At 36.5% G+C, this 18,394-nt stretch overlaps 1 protein-coding gene across 4 annotated transcripts in view; it reads left to right on the top strand.

The window, feature by feature from the left end:
- The window catches only part of PLEKHG1 (pleckstrin homology and RhoGEF domain containing G1), a 127,917-nt gene that overhangs the window by 30,882 nt on the left and 78,641 nt on the right, over window positions 1-18,394 (top strand). For 2 of the 4 annotated variants that reach the window (XM_027633992.1, XM_027633994.1), the window contains exon 3: window positions 6,002-6,076. The exons of the other annotated variants lie outside the window; for them this stretch is intronic. In XM_027633992.1, coding sequence (XP_027489793.1) covers window positions 6,002-6,076 — 75 coding nt within the window. The remainder of the gene's footprint in view (window positions 1-6,001; window positions 6,077-18,394) is intronic. 4 annotated transcript variants of the gene reach the window in all.

Raw genomic sequence — 18,394 nt, 5'->3', positions numbered from 1 at the left:
TGGAAAAGAAAGTGAAAGGGTGAACTGGTTTGGAAAAATCAGCAAAATGTGTAGCATCTTACAAAAAAACCCCACAAACCCCAAACTACAGCTAAACCCCCTAAAGTTGGAATGCTTTGATATGCATTGGTGTGCAGCAGAAAAAAGTCTGGAAGATTTTTGTGGGACTTTGAAAGAGAGGATTGTTGAAGAAGGAAGTTGTAACTCACATCCAGAGTGCTGCTGGAAGGGAATGCAAGGAGCCGTTAGAATTCTGTGCAATTTTGAAGGAATAACTATTAACTTGAAATAAGACTGGAATCTTAAACAAGTACTGCCATGTTACTTAGAAAGGCTGAGGGGTGGTGGTGAATAGGAGCAGCAGTGAGGTTTGATGGCATATAGTGGTTTGTGTCCCTGTAACTTCTGTCCTTTCTGTCAATGTTATTTAGGGTTTCTTTCAGTGTCACTTTTTGGTTCATGTGAAAGAATTGTGTTAGTGTTAGCATATAAACTTGCTTTTATCATTCCCGTGACCTGGGATCAAAGCTATTCTCTTGAGGTTCAGAGCAGCAATGCATCTGCTCCAGAAGGGATTTTGTAGGCAAACAAATGGCAAAAACTAGATCAGGGACAGATGTCCTTATTGTCTAACAAAGATATATTCAGTATTTCACAGGCAGATGTCAAGTCCTGGTTGTGTTGATGCGTGTGTGAATTTTACCATAGCCATCCTTGGAGTCTAGAGTTCATCCTGCAACCTGAGATTTTGAGTGCTGGTTTTGAAGTTCTGTGAGTTGTTTTGCATTCAGAAATGCAACATCCAATATCATTCATCCAAGAAGGATGACTGTCTATGCAGGCTGTCTCTGGGTGTCTAATTGTTCTTATTTGTTTACAGAATATTTTGTGTCAAAAAAACCTACTCATATCCATTTTCTACCCACTCCTCTTATGCTTTTTTTTAATTGCATCAGGAAGAACTCATCCAAATACAATTTAAAAGTAAACCAGCAGATAGCTTTACTGTTAACAGCACAATATGTAATGCGGAACTTCAGGACTTCAGTTGTTTGACATGTATTTTCTGTATGTATATAGCACTAACTGTTATTCTGTAAAAGGCTGCATTTGAAATTGTAATACAGTGTTTTAAGAGGACATGTATACTGACCATGAATAAAGTGACCACAGCAGAATCTTATTATTAAAGTTGGTTGTGCCTTTGAAAGATGGGGAAGAAAGCCAACCAACTTTCTTAAATATGATCACTTCCAGCTATTTGGAACAGATGTAGACGAGGGGCCAGGGGTTTGACACAAAGGAGAAGGTTCAGCTTAGATTTTAGTTAGTGACGATCATCGTTCAAAATAAATACATAGTTAGACTCCATAGTTACAACTGCAAACAGTCCTGTGATGAACAATAGTTTCTTTCAAGATGCTTGATGCTTTTTTGAGAATACAGCAATAAATTGCTGAAAGAACAAAAATGGAACCGAAGTCTTCTCTCCAATGAAAATTTATTCCTGAAATTTTAAAAGTGAAAATTGTTATACTTCAATTAATAGTGATTTTGAATAATTGGAAACCCTTACTGGTGTTTGGTTGGTTTTGCTTGTTGTTTATTTGTTTGTTTCAGCAGAGTACAGTTAATTTAAGAGACAAGGACTATATTTGTCTGTGAAATGCAAGTAATCCATATTTTTTGTGAGCATGCTTTTTTAAAAGTATTTTTTAGCCACTCGTGCTATAAATTTGAATGCTTTCCTTTTAAACCACCTATAGCATGCTGTTGGTTTAGATGCTGTATTTAAAGGATCTCTTTTTTTAAAGCTGATTTGCAGTTTTAGCAGCTCAGGATTTGAAAGGCAAATCAATCTACTAGCAGGAATAATGACAAATTTCTTGAAGTAAGACCTCCCAGTATGCCTGTTTGGGTGGCCTTAGCTGATTATGGCCTGTGAAAATGCGTGGTCATGCATCTGAATGTTTTTGGTTGCTGTTAAAGAGTTTTGCTTAATTGAGAAATATAAACAGTATGGCTGTGTTTATTCATAAATTATGAATGCATATGTATTTCAAGTTCTCTTGCTAGGATATTCTGTGAAAAAGTTCTTGGAGTAAGCAATAGGTAGCATCTTTGACTGATGAATTCAGAAATATGAAGTACCCCACGGAGTGCTATAATAGCTGAGCCTGAGATTCAGGGACAATTAAAGCTATATCAATATATTGCAACAGTATTTGGATTGGTCTAACAGGAGTGTTTTTATAAGGTACTCTATATGATTGATCTTGAAATTATTGCAAACCTGGGGATACTACTATGAATAAGATTGTCTGGATAAGTGGAAATTATTTGTATAGAAAGTGAGCATTTTTACATTTACTAGCAAGCTTATACCCCAAAAGCTGCTTCTCTGCTGGATTTTGTAGGAGTCCTGCTTGGCCTTACTGAAGAGACACAGATTTACTTTCCTTGTCTGATACATTTTTCAGAGATTTTCTTCCTAGCTTAAAAGGAGGAACTTTATTTGTAAATAAAGGAACGCTAAATGTTGACTTCTGGCTTTTGAGTAATTCAAAACTTGGTGTGTTAGAGAAAACAGGAGCAGAATTCTGGATTTCCTTTTTTTTTAAAGTTGTTTAGTATATTCTGCAATTTCTAGCAACAGTGTGGAACTGGTTTGCATTAATGAGACAGAAGGGGGGAAAGCATATTTTTTAGATTTTAAAATATGTGGATTTCTGTGCTTTTTAAGAAGTCATAAAATACTGTTCTGTGCCACACTACTGGACCTCAGGTTTTAGATGTAATTTTTTTAATTGACAGCAGTATGGGAAAATGTTGAAGACTCTCTTTTTTGCATCTGGTTGAACTGTTCTGGTGCTACTAATCTCCTATGTGATTTAGAAAACAGCCACAAATTTCAGACTGTTTCATTACTGAAAACCATTACAGACAGTGACAAGAATATTTGGAAAAATGTCTTCATGGAAAGGGTTGTCAAGCACTAGAACAAGCTGCCCAGGGAAAAGGTGGAGTCATCACACCTGGAGGTATTTAAAAGATGTGTAGATGTGGCACTTAGGGACATGGTTTAGTGGTGGGATTGGCAGTGTCATGTTATCAGCTGGACTCAGTGATCTTAGAGGTCTTTTTGCCTACGATTCTAAGAGTTTCTAGACAGTGTTTTGAAGATGCAATGTACTAGGTACAGAGGCTGACTTTCTTCAACCTGTTGCGACTATGTTAAGCCTCCCTTGCTTTCAGTTATTGTAATGCAGAGCTACTAAATTGGATAGAAAACCGTTAGTGGCACAGTAGTATTTAAAATTGTCATGGATTATCCAAATGAACTCTTGAAACAGAGTTGTTTGTTGTTGTGGCAGGTCTGAACCTGTTCAATAAATACCTTGGTTCATGTGCAGTAATGGAATGATCCAGCTTTCAAGTTACTTTTCCTTAATTAAAAATGCCAAGAGTCATTCAATGCCCATTTGAATCTCCCTTGTTTTTGTGCTGGGAGTGATAGGTCATGCTCCATAGAGAGGGATGAAGACAGGAACTCCACTGACTGTTAGTGTGTGTCTTACTTGTAGTAATAATGCTTTCTTGGTACTGAGTTTCGATAACACAAAATCAAGGCTACCATTTCCTTAAAAAGTCAAGTAGAAAATTTTGGCCTACTTTAGACAAGGAAAAATTGGACTTAACATAAATAAAAATCAGGGTAGAAGAGGCAAGAAAAAAAGTCTTTTTTTTTTTTTTTTTTCTTGCTTATATTAGTACCTCTAAAAATGTCAGTAAAGAAGCTCCAAATTATTTCTGAGACGACTGGTTTTTTGTCATTATCTCATCAGCGAGTAACTCCTTGAACATTTTCATGGTGAAATTTACTTACCTATTTATTTCCATTCTACACAATTCAAACCTACCAAAACCTGAAAAAAAATATGTGGATATCCATGTTTTTCCATTTTAAACATGTAGTTCCCTGAATAAATGATATTAAAAGATTTATTTAAAATGCAAAATTTATGAAAACATTTTTTTGGATTTTGAAATTAATCACAGAAAGTAATTATAGTATTTATTGATGTAATTTTTTGGTTGAAATGCGTTGTGTGATTAACTAGTTTCTATTAACTCTCCTAGGAAAACAGTGGATACCTGGAATTTTATATATAAACTCATGCAATGTTCAAGATAATATGTGGTGCATCACTGAATGCAAAGGCTTAGACAGGAGCTTGCCAAGTTTTAGAATTAGTTGGTGTATTTATTCTAGCCAATTGTTTAGTGATGATAAGCATAGATAATTAAGTTTGAGTAATCTGTTTGAAGAACAAATTTATTTTTTAGTTTTCTTCTGGACAGTGAGTTCTGTTTTACACAAGATTTATAAAGGACTTCAGGGACTGCTATGAGTTTATAATTGTTTAAAACCTCTGTTGCGGGCACACTTGTTTGTTCAGTTTGTGACACTGTCCAGCTGTGGTTTTTGAACTCATAAACTCAGACCTTCAGGTGGATAAGCATTATCACTATTAATTTTAGGAAGTTCGTGAACTAGCCAAGCATCTTCTCTATCTTAAGTGTATGTACTCTTGTGTGGATAAAACATGTATGTTAAGGACAAAGTAATTCCTAAGTAAGACTTGGTGGAATTTTATCTTGAGTATGGATGAATTGGCTGATCTAGAAAATCATATGTCATAGAGTTTCCATCAGCTAAACAGGAATTAATTTCTACCACAAGATGTGCTAGTGGATTGTAGCCTTACATGTCTGACAGAAGTTTCTAGGTATTTTACATATATTGAGTTAAATATGACAAATATACCAGCCCTGGATAACACACCTGAAATACAATTTTGTGACTTAAATTGCTTAAGAAATCCTAGGTATTTTGTATGGTTTGGTTTTAATGTAAACCCAAGTCTTTTATTGGATGCTATGGCAGAAACATTTTCATTTTATGTGTAGTGACAGGATTCAAAACAAGCAATATGAATTGGAAAGCAAAATAATTTAAGAGAGGAAAAGAAGGCTATTTATTGGAGTTCAGTCTCAATTCTGCTGCAGAGTGATCCAGGGAGGTCTCCCATAACTCTGGATCTGCTGGTTTTCTGAAATCTGCATACCAAATCTGCTTTTTACCTCAGCATTGTTAAAAACTAGATGATTGAATTATTTCATTAGGAATTAAGGGTGTACTGCTAATACTTCCAATGCTGTGTATTCTGTATAGTGCTGTACACAGCACTGAGCTATGTGCATTGTCAGCTAAGGTGAAGTCTCTGCCCAATTGGCACACAGTCTCCTTCAGGCAGAGAATCCTCCTCTTTCTGATTTGTCTTTTCGTGATGCATTCTATCTGATTTGAGGCTTTTTTCATGTAAAATTGAATGTCAGTCTACCGGTGATGGGAGAATATTATTCAAAGGTGCTAAAAAGGAGGATACAAAATCTTAGTACGTGGTAGCCACACCCTGACCATCAGCCAGTACCACAGAGGGTACATAATATTGCTGTGAGAGGAGACAGGCTCACTGCCTTCCTGAGAAGCCTTTTCTTCTCTGCCCATTGCTGTGATGGAGGCAACGTTGCTGCTCTACAATTTAGTAAAGCCTTAAGTTAATAGGATTTTCTGTTTAATGCAGGCTGATGTGGCTCTTTCACATGGTCACTCTCTTGTTAACTTCAACAGTGTGTGAATGTAAGCAGCTCTTCCATCCCAGTTCACAGACCTCTCACTAGAAATTAACTGAGGGGGAAAAAAACATACAAAATCAAAGACAGATGTAATTAGGGTCCTTTTGTGCCTCCTGCCTGGCAGTATATTCAGGTGAGAGTCTACTGAATGGTATTGCAGTTAATCCTTAGTGAGTTTTACCTCTTTACACTTCTTACGTACGAATACAGAAATGCTGAAATATGAAAATCCATGCTTCACAGGGGCCATGGAGCATACTGGCTTTGATGGAGAATGCTTTCTTTGCTTTGTGTCCATTAGGTTTTACTAAGCCTGTGTCTGAAGAGATGCCAGATAAAACACCAGGTGGTACAGAGCCTGTGCCCAGAAGTGAAGGTTAGTAGTTTTCTTCTATTTTTTGACAATTGGAAAAAAAGAAGCATTGTGATTTTGTGAAGAATTTTTCAAGTCAGAAAGTGAGTTTCCCTTACTGGCCTTAAATTTAAGGGAGAGCTCAATTAGTATTATATGTGCATGTTTATCTAAATAACAGGAATTTTTCACTTATTATTTTGATCTCTCCACCCTCTCTAGCCCACATCCATGATATTACTAAAATATATATTGAGGGGGGAGGGCCAGTGGACTGATAGGATTTCAGCACTGAAGAAGATGTTTTGTCCCATTTTGATAAAGAGATCTTGTTGACTGAGGCCAGTTTTTCATACAGAATACTTGAGTCTCACAGAACCCAAGCTAACATTTAAGATGTGGGATGATTGATACGAGGAGGAATTGACGATGCATGATTTTCACTAAAATCAGTGGTGAAATGCTCAGTCCAATCACTTTTTCTTCTCAAAGTCCATTGACTTTAAATTCCCACATCTGAATGTTTGGTACTTGGTGTCAGGGAAAATTTATTCTTTAAAAACAATTGTAACCCTGCTAGTTTGAGTCCTTTCTCAGAATCCCTGCTGGATGTGTCATTGAAATATTTTATAGAAATTTGCTATTTAGTGTGAATGTTGTGAGGTGTTTCTGACAGTATTGTGTCAAAACTTATAGTAACTCTTGTATACCCTTGCTTTCTAGATCATTGCTGTCCTCACACAAGGGCTGTATTAATTCAAATGTGTGTTTTAGTTAGACTAAAGCTTACAGCTGAGGCTGGTTTATTCTATGCCTCAAGAGAGACATCTGAAAATTTAGTTTTAAATATTTTTGTGGCCTTTAAACCTCCATTTTGACATTTGAAAGGCATGGAAGAGCATACTCCAATAATAACTTCAAGAAGTGTGTCAATAACAGCAAAAAAAGGTATTTCTCTTCCTGTAAAGGACATTAAGTTATGCTTAACTGCAGAAATTTCTTTTTAAATTTACTATAAAGCTTAGCACATGTTATTAGGAGAACTCTCAACACAAGAGGAGAAGCAATTACAACTAGTCTTCAAAGACTAAACTCTCTCTGATTCTCATGTTGTGTGTCCCACTTATAAATAAATACATATGCTAAAAGCACAGTGATGAATCTGGTTAGAACAAAAGTCTACAATAAAATATAGCTAACTATAATGATGAGATTATTACAAGTCTTCATTTTCAAATTACGGTTGTCATTGTATTCTGTTATGATAAAAGCTCATAAGAGCTCCAGCAACTTGCATAATATATGGTTGCTCAGTTGGTTAGAGCATGGTGCCAATAATACCAAGGTCGTGGACTCAATCCCTGTATGGGCCATTCACTTATGAATTGGACTCTGTGATCTTTGTGAATCCCTTCCAACTCAGAATATTCTCTGTGATTTGGTGTGCTTTAACAAATGCAGTGTTAGGTAAAACAAAACTTGATTTAACCTGGATGCTTTGTTTTTAATTGCTCTTTTGAAACTAATATTTAGATGTTAAAAAAAGTAAAATAATGAATAAAAATGAATCTTCACTGAAAAACCTATTCTTATGTCTTGATGAAAATATTCCACTATACATAAAACATACTAGTGTCTTCTAATGATACTAAATCATTGATGCAGGAAGTTAAAACTTTGAGAGTTTTTGCTGTTTTATTGTCATAAATACTTTCAAAGATGTATCAAATACTTTAAAAATGTTATCAAAATGATAACATTTACTGAAAAAAATTGTAAGACATATATGACAGTGGCTGCTCTAGCACAGACTTAAAAGATAAAATTCTATAGTTAGTCTTTGATCATATATACCTCTATTTACTTAGCATGTATGCAGCTAACTAATATGTAGAAATGTTTCCGTAGTATGACTGAGTCAGAATTGAGAAGTGGGTTTTTAACTTCTCATGTTTAAAATATCACTGCTCCTTACATGCATAACTGTTTGTGGACTTTTGTAATTATTTCCAGGCATCTTATCTTCTTGTTACTACTTGATTTTTTTCAAAAAAAAATATTCTTGCAGTCGTTGGTTAAAAGAAAAGAAAAAGGTATATTTGTTGTTACAAATTTCTAACAATTAACCTTGTATGTTTATCAGGGTCAAGTTGGGTTGAGCAAAGTGTTGGCAAGTAACTGATTATCTGGAAACTTTTAAAAAGTCAGTGTTTCTTTAACCTATCAGTGCCCCTCCCTGCCTCTCACCCACTGACCCACTGCTCCATATACTCCAGTTAAGCCATGGAGCACACAGAAGCAGACAATTGAGAAAGGAGTTTCCTGTAATTAAGTTACTGTAACTTAGTCCTTGCCTGGAAGGTCCCCAGTGGGTGGGCAGACTATTTGCTTTTCTACCACCACTTCTGTCAAACCTTATAGAGTCAACAGTTACATTTATAAATGTCACTGCTTGCTTTATGTTATCAGGAGAAAAAACCCCAGGATCTGGAGATTCCGTTGTTGCAAAGATGGAAGTGCATGCATATCATACAGGGAAAAATATTTTTCAAGAAGCTTGTGTAGCTATCAAGGAGTGGCAGACAAACAAATTAAAACAAAAAAACTCTTACCATGATCCACGTATAACTATTTCCTAACTGTTTTCCTTCGGCAAAGCTATTATATTCCATTTACAATGGATACATTTAGAACAATGTACTGTGTCAATACCAGGAAGTGGACTGAGTGTATTTCTGTTTTAGCTTGCAAAGGAATTAGCATTTGTTCTGCTTGTGTTTGCTGAAAAACCACTCTTAAACTTCTAGTATAGTTAACTGTTGGAAATTAGGCTGTGACAGGAGTACCCCACCCACTGCACAAATTCCTCCTCTCACTTAACAGAGAGGCCGCTGTGGTTCACAGTGTCTCGTTGTGATGGTATCTGGAGCTGACCAGTTACTCATTTGCAAAAATTTAGCGGAGTGATCACAGATTTTTTTTTTCATTATAAATTATCTATCTTATAGGATTAAAACAAAATTTTTATAGCTTAACAAAATTTTGATGATGCTGAATATTTTTCATGAAACACAAGTGTTTCATCCCGTGGATAGCTGATTTTTTTTGTCACGATACCTATGAACAGCTGTTCATAACATAGCTAAGCTTGCTTCAAAGGAACCAGATGAGGTCTGCCTTAGTATCCATTTGTAAGACTCCCAGACTCAAAGTTTTTCGGATATCAGTCAAATGCTACCTTAGCAGTAGCTTTGTGCAAAACACTAAGAAAAGATATATGGATGTCGGAACCTTTAATAAGTTTCTCCAATCAACTTGACTGCCTGTTTTTCTGTGCCTTAAAAGTAGACATAGTTGAAGAAGATGTGAGGAAGTTAAACTCCCACAGATTCTTCTTCCTTTCCATCTTCCCACACCACTCTTTTTGATTAAGCAAGAGCCATGATTTCCCACAGCTGGATCCTCTCTACTGACTTCATAGTTCACACTTGCATCCTGAAGGAAACAAATGTTACACCTGGACTTTATAAACAGCCACTGACAAATCCCTGTGGACAACAAGCTTATGTCATTGTAAAATATCCTATAGTAACAAGAGGTGTTTTTCCTTGCATTGTGTACTGATGGCACTAGTGGGAGCCTACCAGCTGTTTCTGTTACTGTTTCTGATAAGAGTAATTCCGTTTTATAACTCCTCTGACTTACGTTTGCATGCTATTTCTGCTGTAATACCTAACGCTGCACAGGAAAAACATGCAGGCACAGCCCAATGGATCAAACACTTCAAATGCAGTGAAGAAAATAGCATGAATATTTCTACCTCCAACTTTTGCTAAGGCTGATTCTTTCACAGCAGGAATGCAAGGGTATGGTCATTTAGATTAGTAAATACTGTGTGCTGCCTTTTGCCCAGTGCTTTGTGGGCTTTCAGTGTGTCATGTTTATGAAGAAAGCTGTTATGCTTTGTTACTATGCCCTTTTTAAAGAAACACACTAGTAGATGGAAAATGAAGCATCTTATCTAAAGCTTTTTCAGATCTTATGTGCATGTGAAGTCATAGACAGCTATGATAATAGTGCAGTCTTACACTTAATGGTACATCACTGGGCTGAGATGGACATAAAAACATCTGTGTGCTGACACTAGATGGGTGAGATGGAATATAAAAGCTCTTGGCTATTTATTCAGAAAATGGTGGGTGTTGTAGACTTCCCTGCCGAAGGATATTGTGAATGTAGAAAAATCACTTGAGTTGAAGGGGAGACTAGAGAAGATAGTTTCAAATAAATGAGCCACTGTGAACCAAGGAAATAACTTTAGCTGAAAATGGTTGGAAGCTAAAAGAATGCTGAGGAAAAAATAGTACATGCTTGTTATACTCTCACTGTCCCCAGTAGTACAATTTTCCTGTGCCAGGTTCTTATTCTTTAGTTACTATTCATAGCCTCATTTTCCAGCAGCTTTTAATCCCCCCCAAAATCATATCTTGATGAAGGAGGAAGTGTCTGGATAAAGACAATATCTGAAATTCTTAACCGTAGTGTTTATAAAAGGAGGTGGTGAAGCCAAAGCAGATTCGGAATCTGATTGGAAATGGGAGAAATGCAAAGTGGAAGGGTGATGAAATTGGATATTCTGTTTCTGAGTCCTCACTAAATTGTTGGCCTCCCTCTGTACACTGTGAGAGGGTGGCACATCTTTCTTTGAAAAACTGGTCGTAGGCTCTTGTCACAATACATAATGACTCTTGTTGTAACTTTCTTGAAATTTGGGCAAGCTCCAGTTCACTGAAGTTGAGTACTAGCAACAGCCAAAGGAACTTGCTTTGCTGCAGCCAGACTGTTTGCAGCCCCTATGCTGTGCAGCACAGCTCATATTCTCTGCTAGTGCATGATGCATTTAACCACAACATTGAGTTAACTGACTATTTTCTTTTAAGCGTTTTGGTGAATTGTCTTAGTCACTGAGCCATGCTGGTTGGGTCCCACTTTCTTTCTCAGTTGCCAACAGGCTGTAAACTGGATGGGCTTCTAAAAGTCCTCAGCTCAATGAAGAGGAAAAGGACATGGTGGCTCTCTTGATCTAGGGCAGTGAAGGGTGGTGAAAGATAGACTGTTCTGGACACTCTGAAATTTTTGAGTACAGTAAAGCTTGCTCCTCATCAGAAGTCAAGATGCAGTTGCTGTAATGTAATGGTGGTTAAGTCACTGATTACAAAGGCTGGGCTATTAACGAGTAGAATAACCTGTTCTTCAAATGCCAAGCACTTTCCCTGGTGTCCTGGCTGGCTGGTATCCTGCCAAAGATCAGTGTTTCAGTCATTAGGGAGTTATATAGAGCTTATGTGGCCTGAACTGCTTAAACTTGAGGTTTGGAAAACTATGAAGGGTTTTTTATTATATTAGTGATTCCATTTTTAAAGAATTACTTTAGCTTTTTGTTTCAATGGTAACTAATTCTTAGTTCTCAAGCAATTAAGAAGTGTACCACTTGAGTTTGATGCATTTTTTGCTTTTGTATCAATAAATTGTACATGATATAAAATTATGTGTATCATGTTTTATAAATAATGTGTGCATATTAAAAAAACTAATTATGAGTAGTGAAAAATAAGGAGACTAAATGTGGCTTGCATGAAGTAATCAAATGTGATGTATCTTGATAAAAAACAGCTAGTTTCTTTAAAGCCCTTCTGAATCCTAATGGTCTTAATTTATTTCTAAATTGATGCTCCAAAATGAGAGAAATCTAAAACAATTCAAACATTCCTGGAGGAGCAAAGGTTCTTTGTTAAAGAAGAGAAAGAAGTGGTATACTGATTTGCTGTGCATTCTAGTGTAAAAATTCCTCTCAGTTGTATGCTATTTAAAACTAGTTGAACATGGCCATCTCTGAACTGTAAGCTTTTAAAAAAATTATTTACATTTAAGCTGAAAACTGTAATTTGAGCATCAACCTGAGCTTTCTTATCCAGAGCTTGTTTATCCCAAGTTAAATATTGCCAGTGGAATTTTTAGCTATATGATCCTCAATTTTATCATATGAACATAAGAAACAACTCTACCCCCAGATTGCTCCACAGAGTCTGAAAGTAAAACACAGCAATGCCATAAATGTGTTCCCAGTGTCTGCCTTTCTGATTGGAACATAAATTTTAGTGGTCTGTTTGCATTGCTCAAAATTGGCTGTGGAGGCAGAGGGCAGATGCAAAGGGGCCTCAGCAATGCAATCTGCGTGGAAAAGGCAGGGAGCACCCAGGCCCCTCTCTCCTCCCCTGCTCCTGCACGGAAGAGCCTTCTTCCAGTGATGGCTCACCCTTAGTGCTCTTTGGTGGCATTGGAAGAGGGAGCATTTCCCTTTGTGGCTGTTGTCCATCAGGAATGATAAACAGTGTTTAATTATTGAATTTATGAATTATTTTGATCTTACCTGTGTATATAAAATACTTGAAAGAAAATGATGGATTGAATACTCCTTCATAAATTTTTTTTTTCATACATTGTTTGTTTTTGTGTCATGCTTAGCATCTGTCTTGATTACCATCTCAGAAATGTGCTGCTGATCCTAAAAAAGTAGTTGCATATTTAAATTCTCTATGTCTGTTTAAAAATAATTTGAGTACTGTAATAATTCTTGGGGAAGGCCCCAACCAGAGGCTACACTTGTAATACTGCAGTCTCAGTTGTGTGTGGCCTGGAGGGAAAATATAAAAGTACTATTTTGTGATTACAGATGTTAGCAGTGTGCTTTGCATCTGCTCTTTCTAGGTTGGGAATGATAACCATTACTTCTCTTGAGATTTTTTTTTTATGGGAAGACACTGCCATCAAACAGAACAGTTATTGTTCTTAAAGCAACTACTACGTGTTAAATTGCTGTTTCACCTTACTTAGAACAGCCTAAAAAGACACAGTTATAATGAAAATCATGATAGAAATGATGATTTAAACTAGTATCCTTTGCCAGTTCAATCGTGGGTTTGGAGGTAGGTTTTTTGTTGTTGTTTTGAGGTGGTTTTTTTGCTATCATATATACCATGTTGCTGTATGGAAACACAATGCAGTTTGCTGCAACTACACAGTGTTAATATACAGAAAATGAGCAATAGTGACAGTTAATCTTTCTGTCAGTGTTAATACTGGATTTTACTCGCACTAATAGGGTGTAAAATACATCGGAGTACTGTAAAGTCAGAAATTTCTTAAAGTAAATCAGCTTTCATCCCAACAACTGTGTTTTTCCTCCCTTTTGAAATTTCCCCCATTAAGTCTGTTTTCAGATTCATTGATTTCATCTTCTCCCCAGCCATATTTTTTCCAAAGCAACTTTAAGGACATTGAAGGATAAGATGCAAAAATGGATTACTTGCTACCAGTTAAAGTGAGCTGCAACTCTGAAGATAAATGAGATTGTCAAGGTTACATTCTTTCATCTTGGGCTGACCACATCCTTAAAACCAAGAGATCCAAAGTAGTAAAAATAAAGATACGAAGTCATTTTGCCCTTTGAGTTGCAGCAGCACAGGTACCTCCCAATTATTTACCACTTGATTCTGAAGAACTTTGATAGGTGCTATACAGTTAGCATGTAACTAACTATACATGTTAGCCTGCTAATAGTGTGACCATTTTTTGTTGTTTAGTTACCCAATTATATGTCTAGCAGTAATTTAAAACTATGCCACCAACAAAACTATGCCACTTGATATATCCTAAATCTAAATTTGAGAGATTAATAAATATAGAGGAAAGCTTAGTTGTTAGGTTTTGCTTTTTTAATTGGCTCCCTGTAGTTTTATTTAGCCTAAAAAAGGGGCAAAATGCTGCTTGCTGATAAACCAGATGGGGAGGTAGCTTTGATGTTTTATGAGTGATAAAAAATTAATAGAAACTTTTTACATGTTTTGGAGCAATATGTCAAACTCCTAAAGTCAGCTTCTTGAAGAGTCAGCAAGCTGAGGGGGCAGGAGGAGAAGAAAAGGGAAGGAAAAATGGGCAGTTGTATCCATTAGTGGTGCAGGCAAAAGAGCCTTGGAGAGGTTGGATTTAGCATGCAGGAGACATTTGTTCTTTAAATTAAAGCCACATTAGATTCTGGTTATCTCTTTGGTCAGAACATGCTGTAAACCCAATTATGCAGTTCAAGGCAGTAAAAGTTACCAAATACTTTGAAAAAATAGCTGTTCTTGGTTGTGGGTTTTGTGAAGTAGGTCTTAATATTAATTCCATTACACACGTCTTGGCAGTGGTTTCTGCAATGTATATTTTGTAGAATAATTAAAAGGGGACACAACTTCCAGGTGCAATAAACAATTTTTTCTCGTATGCACACAATGTAGTCTGTCCTTCAAGTGATGAAAGGACTGAAAAATTGTTTAAGGTGATAGGAGTTTTATTATAACCTCTGTCCTAGCAAATCTGTACTTTCATGATTCAGGAAAGCCAGGCAATCCAAATTATTTGGGTTCTGTTATGTCTAGTTTCTGTCGAGATAGTTACAAACCACATGCTTCCTCTCAATGTCTATTTGTTAAGAAGGGTGGTTATCAATTTATATATTTGTACTGTATAAAAATTTCACTGTATAAAAATTTCATGTTCATGGTTAAATCTTATCTCATGAAAGGGAATATCTTTCACAATGGAAAGTAATGTTTGAAGAATCAATTTATGTATGAGGCTAATTTTTGTATGAGGCTAATTATTAGGGAATTTTGCCTGATGTCTGGCCAGGAGATCGTTCTGTCTGGTCATGTTAGTGTTTCTAAAGATGGGATGTCCTGCCTGTCTTGAATGCTTTTTTTCCTATGTTAATGCACTTCATAGGCAAAAGGAAATCCTTTAAATTGATTTGCTATGACTCTCCCAAAAAGAAAATGGCTTCATTCAAGGTTTGACTCCAGTTTTGATCCCTACCCAGGAGAGTCTTAGTATTAGATCCCAGCTGTGAGTCTTAGTATTAGATCCCAGCCATGGGAGCACTGTAGTCACTCAAAATGACACAGAGACAGCCTTCTTCAGACTGTAAATATGATATGTATAAATGGATTTTTTTCTCTCATGTCTCATGTCTTTAGTGTTTTGGGTTTTTTTGTTGTTTTATTGGGTATTTTTCCCCAACTGAGTAGTAATTAAATACATTATTTTTATTTAATGACTGTCTAAAGTTTTGGAAAATCATAGGCTTTCTATTTTCGAAGAAGTGGCAGTATTATCTAGAGGCACTGGTCTATTATAGCATTTGGCACTCAAATAGGAAATTGCAGGAGCCAAAAGTTGCCCTCCTCAGCCTGACCACACGGATGTTTTGTGACCTGCTAAAGCAAGTAGAGTATTTAAAGACTTGTTCCATTGACAGCTGCTAACTAGGAAATCCTTCCATGTGACATAAAGAAGAGTTTCTTGAGTGTGAATCATGAACTACTTGCTTATTTCTCTCCTCAGAAATATTGTTGAAGAATATCCTAATTTTATTTTAAATCCATATTCATTATTAAATATAATGGATTAGTTCTGCTGTTTGCCATCCCCTCTCATTTCCACCTCTTTAAAGAAAAAACACTCTCGCATCTTTTTATATACCTGGACCCCACTTCCTGAGACTTCGGTGTTAACAGAGCACTGTGCTACAAGCCTGGGAGGAGGTGGGTTCTTGTAATTACAGAGCAGTCACTGGGTTCAAGGAGCTTTATGCTGGAGTTGTGTTGCAGGACTGAGGTTTTAGGTTACATCTTGAAATGGTAATTTTGGGGTCTAGAAATAGAATCATTTGACTAGTTGCATATTTCTTGTCAGTGTTGTGTGTTTGATGAAGTGCTCAAAAATACTTTCAGTATTTCACAGGAGAAATGGTGAAGGAAAATAATGCCTGCGTTTCGTATGGCAAAGAATGTTGTCGAGAACCTGAGTTCTTGTGTTTGTCACACTTCTTCAGCTCTTATTGCAAGATCTAACTGCAACCAGGGTAGCAGGGACTGATGGCTTTTGAACAGGTCTTATGTTTATGCCTAATGTTTTCTAACAATAGAGTTTGTCTGCACTTCAAGGCTGCCAGGTTGCCAGTGTACTGGGAGTACTACTTCTTTGGCCAGCACCCAAGCTAAAGGGCTCATGATGATATGACAAGCTTCACCTGATTTGGAGAAGCAGCAATGGAACTCACAGTGCTGTATGCTCCTGGGAAAACTGCTATGTACGCTGCTTCCAGAAACTTGTATGTCAAGTCTAGCTTTTTCACTGAGAACAACTGATCCAAATACAGCTGTGTCTCTGTGATCTTTTGTTGTGAATTAAACTTTTGTAATATATATATATGGATGCTGTGCATTTATCACAGACTGTGATAAATGACTTGCTCATCACTTCAGGCCTGGCTGAAATCCACATTATTAATACAGCAGCTCCAGTCCATTTTGCCACACGTCTTTCAGACAGATGGAGAAACATGAATATGAATCAGATTATGCCCTTGGAGTAGTTTTGTGGTGTAAATCCAACCGTCCCAGCATGTTCCTGTGCTTTGTGCTACGCTCAACTCTCCTGGCTGCCAGGGAGGAATGGTACAACCCTATCAGAACTGGCTTCAGCCCCAGCTGGGGCTGTGTGTGTGTAATCAAGGTGCGGGAGAATGAGCCCAAACCACTAGAATTATCATGCATTTTTAAGTGCTGAGCCCTCCTTTTTGTGAACAGCCCAAAGACAGTGGTTAAAACTTTGTTTGGATACCAGCTAAATTCCTTCTGACTGTGCTCTCCCCAGCTTGGTTGTTTTTGATTATTGCTTTGTTTTTTTGTTTTTTTTCCATGAACCCTGCTGGGGAGGATCTGACTCAGCTTTTTAGGTTCTCTTAGTGTTTAAGAAAGTACTGTTTTTAAATGAAAAAATATTTTTTTTGTTTTCTTCTGTTTTGTTTTTTTCTTTGTATTTTTCACTTCTTTTTGGATCCTGAACCTGTATTTAGATTTTCACATTTTTGGAAGATAGCTGGGCTGTTTCAATAGCTGACTTCTGTGGACCCTTTCCTTGAGAGGTAGGGAAATCAAAGTCTTGCTAAGAGTAAAAATCTGTGCACAAGCTTTTAAAATTCACAAATTTGTAAGTCCTGAAAGTACTGCTGTAACTGAAGTAAGTGCATGATACCCAAAACCTGATTTGCACTTATCTTTGTGGGAAAATGTCACTGCATTGTTTTTACAATTGAATACAGACAAATAACTGCCTTTTATAAAATTGTCAGAGTTTATAGACATATTTACTTTACAGCTACTTTTATAAGTTACCCACACCCTTCTCTGCTGTGAATAAAAGAGCTGGAAAGGCCACACTGATAATGTCATACCAGGAAATCTTTAATGTAAAATACAGAGAACATGGGAAGGAGGGAAGCTTGGGGGAGCAGGACAAATGGCACTGAAGATAATGTATGTAGGGCAAAAATACTGCTTTTACTTCTGTGCCTTTTTTTTAATTTATTTTGAGTTTAAAGATGAGAAATACTAGATAGGTTGCCTTTGACATAAGCCAACAAATGTGTTTGTAAGCACTGATATACAGGGAGGCTTCTTGGTTCCATGTCTGAGCCTTTATAATTCTCCTAAAATTGAATGTGTATTAAAAAGATAGGGGGAAAAACACCCAGAAAACTATCAAAACAAACAAACAAAACCCCAAAAACCCCTAAATCTTGCAGAGCTGAAAATACTGCCTGTTGACCAGACCAGATCCTGCTTAATCTTTTTCTGCCAAGTTAGACATTCTGGCAAACTTCCTCAAGTCTGGATGCATTCAAGTACTGTATTTGGCTGACTTGTTACTTAGTAAAGATATGTGAAAATCCCAGTTCAAACATTTCAGCCTATACTTGTTTTACAATCTGTCAAGAAGCACAACTAATTGGTATTTCACTTTATACATCCGATACAGTTTTTCTACCAGGACATCTGTATTTGGAAGTACATTTTCCACTTAAATGTCAAGTTCTGCTACTATATATTTTTTCTGAAACACTTCATAGTTTTACAGGATATGTACTCCTTCTGCTCAACTATATATAGTAACTTTTGGTAAGTCACTAACTTTTTTCTACCTTTTTTCAAATTAACAACATCTTACAAATCTTGGCTTTGAAGTGATTAATCTGGCTTTAATGTACAGTCTGTCCCTGCAGAGATGACCTTCATTGTCTTAACTTTGAGTTTATGAAGAACTACAAAATCATTACATATGAGACTTTCTGTATTTGAATGGCATTATTTGAATACCTTTGATACTTGTGTCCTTTGTATAAAGCTAAAATTTAAAACTATAAAAGTAAAACTAACCAAAACTGTATGGTTTTGATTG

The sequence above is a fragment of the Corapipo altera genome, unplaced genomic scaffold (genome assembly GCF_003945725.1).
Source record: "Corapipo altera isolate COAL_440 unplaced genomic scaffold, ASM394572v1 2b, whole genome shotgun sequence".
Taxonomy (NCBI): Eukaryota; Metazoa; Chordata; class Aves; order Passeriformes; family Pipridae; genus Corapipo; species Corapipo altera.
Note: the sequence above shows the minus strand (reverse complement) of the source record. Positions and strands in the feature narration are given on the sequence as shown.